Source organism: Myotis brandtii, unplaced genomic scaffold (genome assembly GCF_000412655.1).
Source record: "Myotis brandtii unplaced genomic scaffold, ASM41265v1 scaffold504, whole genome shotgun sequence".
NCBI classification, from domain to species: domain Eukaryota; kingdom Metazoa; phylum Chordata; class Mammalia; order Chiroptera; family Vespertilionidae; genus Myotis; species Myotis brandtii.
This window is the reverse complement of record NW_005369217.1, coordinates 164,181-175,704: the sequence shown is the minus strand read 5'-3', so window position 1 is coordinate 175,704 and position 11,524 is coordinate 164,181. Positions and strand designations below refer to the sequence as shown.

Here is an 11,524-nt window from a genome sequence, read left to right as displayed (position 1 = left end):
AAATTTTTCCCATCGAATTTCTTAATAGTATTACTCCTTCGGGAATGCTGTGTCATAAATTAAAATTGAAAGTGGGTGCAATCATCATGCTATTGAGAAATCTTAATAGTAAATGGGGTCTTTATAATGGTACCAGATTTATTATCAAAAGATTACGACCTAACATTATCGAAGCTGACGTATTAACAGGATCTGCAGAGGGAGAGGTTGTTCTGATTCCAAGAATTAATTTGTCCCCATCTGACACTGGCCTCCCATTTAAATTAATTCGATGACAGTTTCCTGTGATGCCAGCATTTGCGATGACTGTTAATAAATCACAAGGACAAACTCTAGACAGAGTAGGAATATTCCTACCTGAACCTGTTTTTGCACATGGTCAGTTATATGTTGCTTTCTCTCGAGTTTGAAGAGCATGTGACGTTAAAGTTAAAGTTCTAAATACTTCATCACAAGGGAAATTATTCAAGCACTCTGAAAATGTTTTCACTCTTAATGTGGTATACAAGGAGATATTAGAATAAGTTTAATCACCTTATCAGTCATTGTTTGCATCACTGTTGTTTTATATCATGTTTTTGTTGTTTTCATATCATGTTTTTGTTGTTTTTATAGCATGCCTTTGTTGTTATATTTTTTGTTACTGCTTATTTATTAATAAATTTATATATTATTTTCATATACATTTTACTAATTTCCTTTCATCTCTCACACTTCTATTATAGAGAAAGGGCAAATAGCAACATTAAAATATTTCCTCTAATTAATTCCCTTTTAATGTGCACAAATTTCATGCACCAGGCCACTAGTCATGACATGGTTCCTATATAACGGTCAATGACTCTGTTAGCATGAGTACCACTGGAAAGTGGAGATCATGTCTAGGAGTGCAAAGGGCAGGCCCACAGCTTAGGCAAGGAGGAAGAAAAAAATGGAGGGAAATTGAAACAGGAAAGAAAATAGATAAACACAAAAGGAAGGAAGAGGAATGATGACTCCAGAGGAAAGGCGAAACTGGAGTCTTTTGGAGCTTGGAAGTCCAGAATGTTTAGAAAAAGTAGGGCAATCCTGCCAGATTCTCTGAGGGAACTTGCAGGATAAAGATTAGGGTATAGCCTTGGCCAGTTTGTTCAGTGGTTAGAGTGTCGGCCTGCAGACCAAAGGATCATGGGTTCGTTTTCTGGTCAAGGGCATGTACCTTGGTTGCAGGTTCAATCCCCGGCGCTCCTGTTGGGGTGAGAGCAGGAGGCAACCAGTCAATATGTCTCTCTCACACTGATGTGTGTTTTTTTCTGTCTCTCTCTCTCCCCCATCCCCTTTCCTTTCCACTCTCTCTAAAAATCAATGGAAAAAATATCCTCACTCCTGGAGTAAAAATTAAAAGAAAAAAGATTATGGTACAGAATCCAGGGGATGAGGGGATGGCAAATAATCCCCATGGGTAGAAGGGAAAGGGGATGAGTAGAAAGGGTGATTGCCTTTGAGTGAGTGCTTATGGCATCAGCAGGATTTCGTGACTTGAAAAATCAGGTGGGGAGCTCAGCAGGCTGGTCCAGTGTCTCATCATTTCAGTTGCTGGGGGAACAATGGCCTGTCTCCTTCTGTGTCCTCTGGAGTCCTGCTGAACAATTCATTGAACAAATTTTGTGTGAGAAGAGAGAGAAGAAACAAACTATGTGTTAGGTAATGTTTTGAGAGCTTTTCATGAATCAACTCATTTAATCATCACAACATTATAAGGTAGGTCCCATTATAACCTCCATTTTAGAGATGAGGTGTAGAGAACTCTTAACATTTTGCTATTCTGCTTCTCATTTAAACTTCACAGCTATTCTACAATTATATGTTATTTCAGTTTTACAAATGAGGAAACAGATTCCAAAAGGTTAAGTACTTCACCTAAAGTCACCCAGTTAGTAAATTACTGAGTTGTCTGAGTTCCTTTCAATATCTGTGTTCAGTTTGCTCTCATCAGTAGAGACAAACACTTGGCCTTGGTTTTGCCATCCATAAAATCATCCTAGTGCCAAATAGGAAAAGTTGCCTTAGCCTGGTAGTTTTTGGAAGATGTGCCTTTGGGGGTGGAGGTAAGTTGATAGATTTTCAAAATTGGCATAAGCCTTCTGGGACCCTTGCAGGACAGGAGAATTCTGGAAAATAGTTTAATTCCTATCTTCAGCAGATCTGACATGGCCAGAGGAGAAAGCCCGAAAAAGAACTGGCTGCCCTTCACCCTGCATGGGCTCAAGGGAACTGCTTGTGTAGCTCTGAATAACCCACTCTGAAAAATATTCTGGGAACTTCCTTATGCGGCAGGGCATTTGACTGGATGATTTCACTGAGCCAAATGAACTCTCCTCCCCATCCTACCAGAGATGAGAATTGGCACTATTCAGCCTTGAGAATGAACATTAAAAGAAAAGGTGTAAAGATATTTAAAGGCATGAAAGGTTATCTTGAGGAAGATGGGAACCAGTTTACCTCGGTCTCTACTGTGGCTTGACAAGAAGGAGAGATTTTGAATACAGCTATAGGGGTTAAGATTAGCTATAAAGAACTTCCTGATACAGTGGAGAGATGCTGGAGTAGGTTTAAAAATACGAGCTGTGAGTCTATTTAGACTGATGCTGTCCAACAGAAATATAATGAAGCCATATATGTAACTTTAAATTTTTTAGTGGCCATATTTAAAAAGTAAAAAAAGCCCAACAGGTTAAGTCTAATTTCATAATATATTTTATTTAACCCAATAGATCCACAATAATATCCACAAAATAATGTAATCAATGTAAAAATAATTAGTGAGATATTTCACATTGTTTTTCATATTATTTTCAAAATCCAGTGTATTTTACACTTACAACACATCTCAACATAGACTAGTCACTGTCAAGTGATTAATAACCATTATGTGGCTTTTGCCACTGTATTGATCAGCACAAGTCTAGAATTGCTAATGACTGTCAGACTTAACAGTTCTGCATCTTGCCATTGTTCAATGGCAAATACAAGATAAGACTGGTGTTATCTAAAGGCAGAAAGTTCTCTAGGACAACTGGGGGCCTATGAGGTTAAAGGCCAAGAAAATGTTACCTTTTGGACTCCTCTCAGCCTTCCTCTTTGTTGGAAATATGCAGACCTCCGGCATTTTTAGCGCCCACTGGGCAGTGTTCTGTGTTCTCTTTCTGTAGAGAAAACCCTGACTCTCTCAGGTCTGTCAGATCCAGTGTTTGGGGCAGTTAGCCCCGCTGGGAAGAGCTCTGTGTCCAGGAGAACAAGGAAAGGGTTCCATCCTGGGGTAGACAGGCAACTCTAACCCAGTGGTTCTCAACCTTCCTGATGCCGCGACCCTTTCATACAGTTCCTCATGTTGTGGTGACCCCCAACCATAACATTATTTTCATTGCTACTTCATAACTGTAATTTTGCTACTGTTATGAATCGTAATGTAAATATCTGATATGCAGGATGTATTTTCATTGTTACAAATTGAACATAATTAAAGCATAATGATTAATCACAAAAACAATATGTAATTATATGTGTTTTCCAATGGTCTTAGGCGACCCCTGTGAAAGGGTCGTTTGACCCCCAAAGGGGTCGCAACCCACAGATTGAGAACCGCTGCTCTATTATCTCCCTACCCCCTTAACCTGCCTGTCTGTCTTGCTGATGTGAATAACTGGTCACAGGAGGAGCCAGGCTGGACAGAGGGGATGGAGAGGATGAAATCTGCCCCCTTTCTGTGCTGCATGTGGAACATAAGCACTGTCCTGGCCTAGCCTCTCTTACTGTTGCAAAGTTTCTGTCCTAGACACCCCTTCTCCAGGTACCTACGAGGCCCTCACCCTCACCTTGTCCTCATCCCTGCGCAATGTCATCTGCTCTAAAAGAGCCACCCCAAGCCCCCACCCCATCACTCTTTCCTCTCACCCAGCTTTATTTTCCTTTAGCAGTTACCACTGCCTCACATTATGGATTTAGTTGTTCACTGTCTGCCTTCCTCATTAGAATGTGAACTCCTTGCCGCCAGAGATTTCATCTGGTTCACCAATACACACCCAATGTCTGAAACATAGGTGCTCAATAAATATATTTTTTAATTAAAAATTTTTTATTAATCCTCACCTGAGGATATTTTTACATTGATTTTTCTTTTTGAGAGAGAGAGAGTGGAAGGGAGGGGGAGAGACAGAGAGAGAAACATTGATGTGAGAGAGACACATCAATTGGTTGCCTCCCACACACTCCCTGACCTGGGCTTGGGGGGGGGGGGGCGGTGTCAAGCCTGCAATGGAGGTATGTGTCCTTGATGGGAATCAAATCTGCGACCTTTCAATCTATGGGCTGATGCTCTATCCACTGAGCCAAATTGGCTAAGGCTCAATAAATCTTTTTTTATTGAATTCATTTTGAAAGGAAAACTTGTTATAATTCAGAGGAGAACCAATGTACTGAGGGAGCCATATAGCACACTTCCATTTTTGCTCATAAAATTTCTGAATTTGTATCCATCCTCTTTTATGTGAACCACAAAATGAAATAAATGAGAGAAATTACAGCTATGTCCTAAGCAACTTGGAAAGGAAAACCTGTTTCTTCTATTCCTTACAATCCAGAATGGTTTAATCTTCCTTCATAGTGTTCCTGGAAGTTTTCTCCCCCTATGTCTCATCATTAGAGTTCAATGGTTAAAAAATAGCCCTAGCCAGTTTGGCTCAGTTGATAGAGCGTTGGCCTGCAGACTAAAGGGTCCCAGGTTCGATTCCAGTCAAGGGCACATGCCTGGGTTGTGGGCTCGATCCCCAGTAGGGGGTGTGTAGGAGGCAGACGATCAATGATTCTTTTTCATCATTGATGTTTCTATCTCTCCCTCCCTCTCCCTTCCTCTCTGGAATCAATAAAAATATATTTTAAAAAAATGACATCGAGCAGACCCTCAACCCTCAGAGGGATGGCAGCGGAGGGTGAGGGTTGGGGTAAGAGATCAACCAAGGACTTGTATGCATGCATATAAGCATAACCAATGGATACAGACAATAGGGGGGTGAAGGCCTGTGCTGAGGGGTAGGGGAGGGCTGGGAGAGATCAATGGGGGGAAAAGGAGACATACGTAATACTTTCAACACTATTAAATTTTAAAAATAATAATGACAGGAGGGAATGGAGGTGAACTGGTAAAGATACAGACAACCCAACTGAGGTTACAATTGGCCACAGAACATTCCCTGGTACTCTCCACCATCCTAACAAAGAGATTTCTTTCGCCCCTGACAAAGAAGAGCTCAGAGTTTTGTATTGCAAGAACATTCCTGTTCACCCTGAAACTTTGGGTAAAAAACAAATTTACAAAGGAATAAACCAAGGAACATAAAATGGCAAAAGAGAGTCTCCTTACTCCTGAGTCCTACCCCAGATGGTGAGATAGTGAGTGAGGTAATATTAGTTTGGACCAAAGAACACAGGGTGACTCAGCTACATTCCAGAGAATGGCATTTCCTGAGTACAAGTGCTTCCTAGGACCAGGCAATAGAGGCCTTATCAGACCGACTAGAGAAGAGGAACTGATGTCCCCAACCTCACCCCATCCAAATCATACATTCCAAAGTCTTCATTCTACACCGCAGGCACATTTAGTCTTCCCTGGAATGCAGTCTACAGACCTAAGTGCACTTGAGTCCTGAGACATCTTGTCCATGTTATTAGGCTGCCCAAGACAACCCTGCTAAGTGCCTAGAGCAGCCGTGGGCAAACTACTGCCCGCGGGCCGGATCCGGCCCGTTTGAAATGAATAAAACTAAAAAAAAAAAAAAAAGACCGTACCCTTTTATGTAATGATGTTTACTTTGAATTTATATTAGTTCACACAAACACTCCATCCATGCTTTTGTTCTGGCCCTCCGGTCCAGTTTAAGAACCCATTATGGCCCTCGAGTCAAAAAGTTTGCCCACCTCTGGCCTAGAGTCATCTCACTCTTATTCATTGATAGCATTACTCCTCTAAAAATCCTATATAATAAAACCCTACTATGCAAATAGACCAAAGGGCGGCACGACCGGCAGAATGACTGGTTGCTATGACATGCACTGACCACCAGGGGGCAGACACTCAATGCAAGAGCTGCCCCCCGGGTGGTCAGTGAGCTCCCACAGGGGGAGTGCTGCTCAGCCAGAAGCCAGACTTAAGGCTGGTGAGTGCAGCAGCGGTGGTGGGAGCCTCTCCCACCTCCGTGGCAGCAGTAGTGCTAAGGAGCAGCGAGCTGAATGGTAAGGAGCAGCGAGCAGGTGGGTGGTAAGGAGTGAGGGGTCCCAGACTGTAAGAGGGCACAGGCCAGGCGGCTCCCCCCCCCCCCCCGACCAGTGCACAAATTTTGTGCACTGGGCCTCTAGTTGAATTAATAAAGGACTCTTGAAGACGTTGAAGAATTTTCAAACCTAAGGAATGAATTGCTGAGAATAAAGTTGGGGGAGACACAGTTCAGTGTTGGGGCCCGCCCAGCATCCCAGTATGCAGGTCACTCACTGACTTGTTAGTGCAAACAGTTAATCCCAGGGAATCAACCACCAGAAACCAGCACAACGTGTCAGTAGATCCTTTTCGACCTTTATCCCAGGCAAATGTGTGGTGCTGGTGGATGTCAAGGAATGGGAAGGAGTTGAAATATTCCACTAAAACAGAGTCTAATTGAAGCCAGGATCTGGTGGTCCAGAACTTGATAAATGGAATCATACTATAGTTTGATTTTCATTCCATGTTTATCATTTTTATCAAATTATCATATATATATATATTTTATTGATTTCAGAGAGGAAGGGGGATGGAGAGAGATAGAAACATCAATGATGAGAGAGAATCATCGATTGACTGCTTCCTGCACGCCCCCTACTGGGGATTAAGCCTGCGACCCGAATGGGAATTGACTGGGAATAGAACCGTGACTTCCTGGTTCATAGGTCCTTTTGGCATAATGGAAACTGAGGGAGAAACAGAACACAAGGGTTTGATTCCTGTGGTTCTGCTGTCTAAAAGTGAGTCTTGGGCAAGTTTTCTAAGTCTTATTCCTTTCCTGGGGCTGTCATAACAAAATACCACAAACTGGGTGGCTTACAGAAGAGAAATGTATTGTCTCAAAGATGTAGAGGCTAGAATTCCAAGATCAAGGTGTTGGCAGGGTTGGTTCCTTCTGAGGGCTGTGAGGAGGGATCTGTTTGGGGTCTCTCTCCTAGCTTCTAGTGTTCTGTGGGCAATTCTTGGCATTCCTTAGCTTGTAGATGCATTACCCCATTCTCAGCCCTCATGCTCACGTGGTATTCTACCTGTATGTCTCCCTCTGTGTCCAAATTTCCCCTTTTAATAAGGACATATACTCATATTGGATTAGGGCCCACCTTACTGATCTCATTTTAACTTGATTACCTCGATGAAAGCCCTATCTCCAAACAAGATCATCTTCTGGGGTACTGGAGGTTAGGACTTTAACAAATGAAGTGGGTCAGACACAACCCATAGCACATAGCTGGTTTCCTCAGCTGTAAATGGGGTTCGTGATACAATTCTTCCTCATACTATTGTAGTGGTTGTGAAAGTGCCTCAAAGAGGCTTGGTTCATAGAAAACCGGAGGATACCTGGTTTGTCTGAATGTGCACTTGCCTTGGTGGTGTTTGGACCAGACTGTGTCCCTAGGGAGCAGGGCTCTGGTGGGTACTCACGCTGTGAGTGTCCACCACATGCGAGCAGGTGCTTGACCAAAGCATTTTGATGATGGTGAAGACAAAAGGCCAGAGAGAAAAATCTGAAGACAGATGAGCCAGCACTATAAAAAATCTGATACTAGTTATGGGTGAGGAAGTGGAGCCCCAGGACACTCCATACACTGCTGACTGAAGTGAACACTTATATAAATATTTTGGAGGGTGATTTGGCATTATGCATAAATGGGGAAGCAATTCCACTCTTAGGTATATATTCTAGAGAAATGCTTATACATGTCCCCAGGAAAGATGTGCAAAAACGTTCATAGCAGCATTGGTTGGAAAAAAAAAAAGAAAGGAAAAAGAAAACCTAGATTTTCTAAATATGACGTTTATATAGAGGAATACTACACAGCTGTTAAAGTGAATGAACCAGAGCAATGTGTATCTCATGGATGAATCTCACTAGTAAAATATTGAGCAAAAAAAGACAAGTTGCAGAAGAATATATGCAATGGGTCAGGCAAAACTAAATGCTGTATTGCTCAGGATACATACACAGTTATATATATAAAGAATATAAAGACAAGTGTGGGAACTGCAAACACCAAATTCAGGAGGGATGTCGTACAGGAAGAAGGAAAAGTATAAGCGGAACTTCAGCTATATTTGTAGCATTTTTTTAAAAGGAGGTCCACAAGTAAGGTGTATCAGTTCTTCTTTATAACTTTCTGCTTATTTGAATTATGACATTTTTTTTTTTTTTAAAGCCAGGACTGGAGGAGCCTTACATAAAACAGAGGGAGAAGCTGGGCCGACTTGTGAGAAGATTCAGAGTTGCTCTTGCCACCCCTGGAGCCCAAACCTCAGACCCCAGACCCCAGACCCCAGACCCCAGAGTAATGGAAACTGATGAGCCACACTGAAAGGCTGAGCCCAGAAAGGTCTCCTGTTGAGGGGAGGGAAGGAAGGGAGGACATTTTGATGCTGCCTCCTCTGGTTCTGAACCTAGTTCTTGGCCTGCACCCCAATCCCTGGGCTACAAGAACCCCAGGTGGAGGAGATGGGGGTAGGGGGTGGTGGAGGGCTGCAGAGCATTCCAGTACCCAGGCCCATGGATGCACATGCCTGCATGTCTCACTCACATCAAGCACACCCATGCAGGCTGCCACCCCCACTCACACACTGCCTTTCAAACAAGCTGGATTGGCCACCCGGACAGTCCACAGCACATTTACAGCCCTTTACGCATGCACACACACCCCTTCCACCGCCCACCGTGGCCAGAACCCCAGAACTGGAGCTGCTGCAGAGCCGGCCGGCCGGTGGCAGGCCCCCAGCGACCTCTACAGCGCTGCGTTTTTCCAGCAGAGTCTCACTCCCTCTACCGTTTTCTCTGGGAATTGGTGTCTGACGCGGCTGCTCTGCACATTATTTATTTATTTCCTCTTCCTCCCGCCCAGACCCTCCTGTCAGGAGAGCTGCAGCCCAAACGGAGACAGGCAGGAAGCTACCGGGACACAGGAGGCAGAGGACGGAAGGAGGACCTCTCAGAAGCCCCCACCCAGTACATCAAGCTCATCAAGTCTCCCAGTGGCCATGAGCACCAGGCAGGAGACCAGAAGAGAGGGGGGAGACTCCAGCAGGAGGGGACAGGGGGCAGAGCTTCGGGACCGAGCCCACCTGAGCCAGCAGCGCCGGCTCAAACAGGCCACCCAGTTCCTGCACAAGGACTCTGCTGACCTGCTGCCCCTGGACAGCCTCAAGAGGCTGGGCACCTCCAAGGACTTGGTGAGGAAGCCCTCTCCCCTTCCCCAGACCCCCCCCCCCAAGACCTCTGGCCCTTCCTCTCCACCTCTCCACCCCCTATCCTGAGGGTGGGAGTGATGACATTTAACTGGGGATCCTAAGCCTTCATATTCCCCTCCCTCACTGAGAGTGGGAACAGGCAGTCCTGCCAACTTGAGGGGCTTCCCCTGATCATTCTCAGCTCTTCATCGGGAATATTCCCATGACTTGTGGCTCCGAGGGACCCGATTCTCATTGCTCAGCTTTTCCCCCCAAACCCAAGGCTTATCTTGGAGTGAGCTCTGCTGTTTGGGAGTAGAGGTTTTTAGGGGCACGGAGGCTCTGGAGCAGTTGATTACAGCAGGAGGGCCTGGAGGATTGGCCAGTTTAGGGTTATGATTTCCTTCCTCTCCCTAAACCAGAGTCCCTCATACCAGCTCTGGCCACTCATTTGCTTTCTCCCCTCAGAATGAAGCATTAAAGCCCTCCATCCTTGCCAAATCACCAGGATTTCTAATGGCGCCTGCCAGGCCACCTGGCCTCCTGAGGGCCCCCTTCCTCCCTCTGAGCCTCCCTCCAGGCTCCTTTCCTCCCATCTTCCTGCAGCAGCTTTGGCCTCCAGAGGGAATGGGGTGGGGGAGTAACCGTGGGAGGTGAGTGGTCAGGGGACCTGCATGTGTGCATTCCCCTCAGAGAGAGTGGTGAGGAGCATGGGCTTTGAAGCCACGCTGCTTAGATTCAGATTCTGCTCTGCTACTTGGGCAAGTTACTTTATGTGTCTGCCTCAGTTTCTTGACCTATTAAATGAGGATAAAATTAACAATACCTACCTCATAGGGTTGTTGCAAGAGTTAACATGAGCTGATACCCATAAAAGACTTAGAACAGTACCTGAGTGAGAGAAAGCAATATGTACCAGTAATTGCTAATTATTATTATTCCTTCAGCCACTATTTATTCCACTCAGCCTGGGAGAAAGGAAGCTCTGTAGGAGCCAGAGAACCTGGCATCATATCTGGCCTCTTGGTCATAAAAGAAAGGAAGGCTTTTGTACAAAGGTTTGGGAGCACTCTGTTCACTCTCCTGTCTCCGAGTCAGAGGGTCTGAGAGGAGAGTGGGTACTCCTGCAACCTGAAAGGCACAAAGGCATTTCTGGGGGCCTCAGGCCATTCCGGCAGCTCCGACTTTCCATATGCCTCCCAGCCAAATGTTCCCCCTCCAGAACCTTGCCCAGAGGCCAGCAACCCCCCACCCAACAGCCTCCCAAAAGGAAAATTGATCCGATTAAGATTTCAATTGAGAGAACCTCCTCTTCGCAAGCATAGCAAGCACAGCTGAGAAACCATGGACAGTGAAGCAGGTTCTTTGCTCCCAGTGGCTAGGACCTTTCAGCCTCTACCCTTTGGGGACCATCGATTTGGCCCTGGAGAAGGGCCATCCCCATGGGAAAGGTGGGAGGAGAGCTGGGAACTGCAGAGCTGCTCTTTCTGGCCAGTCCCAGAGCTTGCTGCCCTTTTCCCAGAGTTGGGTCTCCTGCTGGCAGCCTTGCTGGCGGGAGCAGCCTCAAGGGCCTCATTAGGCCATGGGTGGAAAAACAATCCCAGGCTCCCAAGGAGAGAGGGCAGGTGGAGAAGCATGTGTGGAGCCCGGAAGGAGACAGTATTCTTCAGCAAGTATATGCTGGGCTAAGCCCAGCAAAACAGAAAAATGAATGAGATACAGTCCTGACCTCAAGCACTCTCCAAGTTAATGGGAGAGTGAAATTCACAAAGAACATCTGTGAGAAGCATGACAAAGGGGACTACCCAGCCTTGTGTGTGGAGGGAAGAGCACAAAGAGGTCAGAGAGAGCTCCCTGGAGAAGGTAAACCTGCACTAATTACCAGATGCACATGGAACCCCAGACGTTTCTCCTGAATAGTTTAGTTCTTGAGCAAAGTGTGTTGAGCTAGTCATCCAGGTCCCAGAATAGGGGAGAGCAGAAGCCAAGGCCCGGAGGTGGAAAAACAGCCTGTGCAAGCAGTGTAAGTAGGGTGGCTGGGCC

The 11,524-nt window shown here is 45.4% G+C and overlaps 1 protein-coding gene across 1 annotated transcript in view; it reads left to right on the top strand.

Moving 5' to 3' along the window:
* The window catches only part of LOC102239327, a 26,310-nt gene that overhangs the window by 10,050 nt on the left and 4,736 nt on the right, over positions 1-11,524 (top strand). Inside the window, exon 3 of the mRNA XM_005877035.2 lies at positions 8,981-9,484. Within this exon, the coding sequence (XP_005877097.2) occupies positions 8,981-9,484 (504 nt within the window). The remainder of the gene's footprint in view (positions 1-8,980; positions 9,485-11,524) is intronic.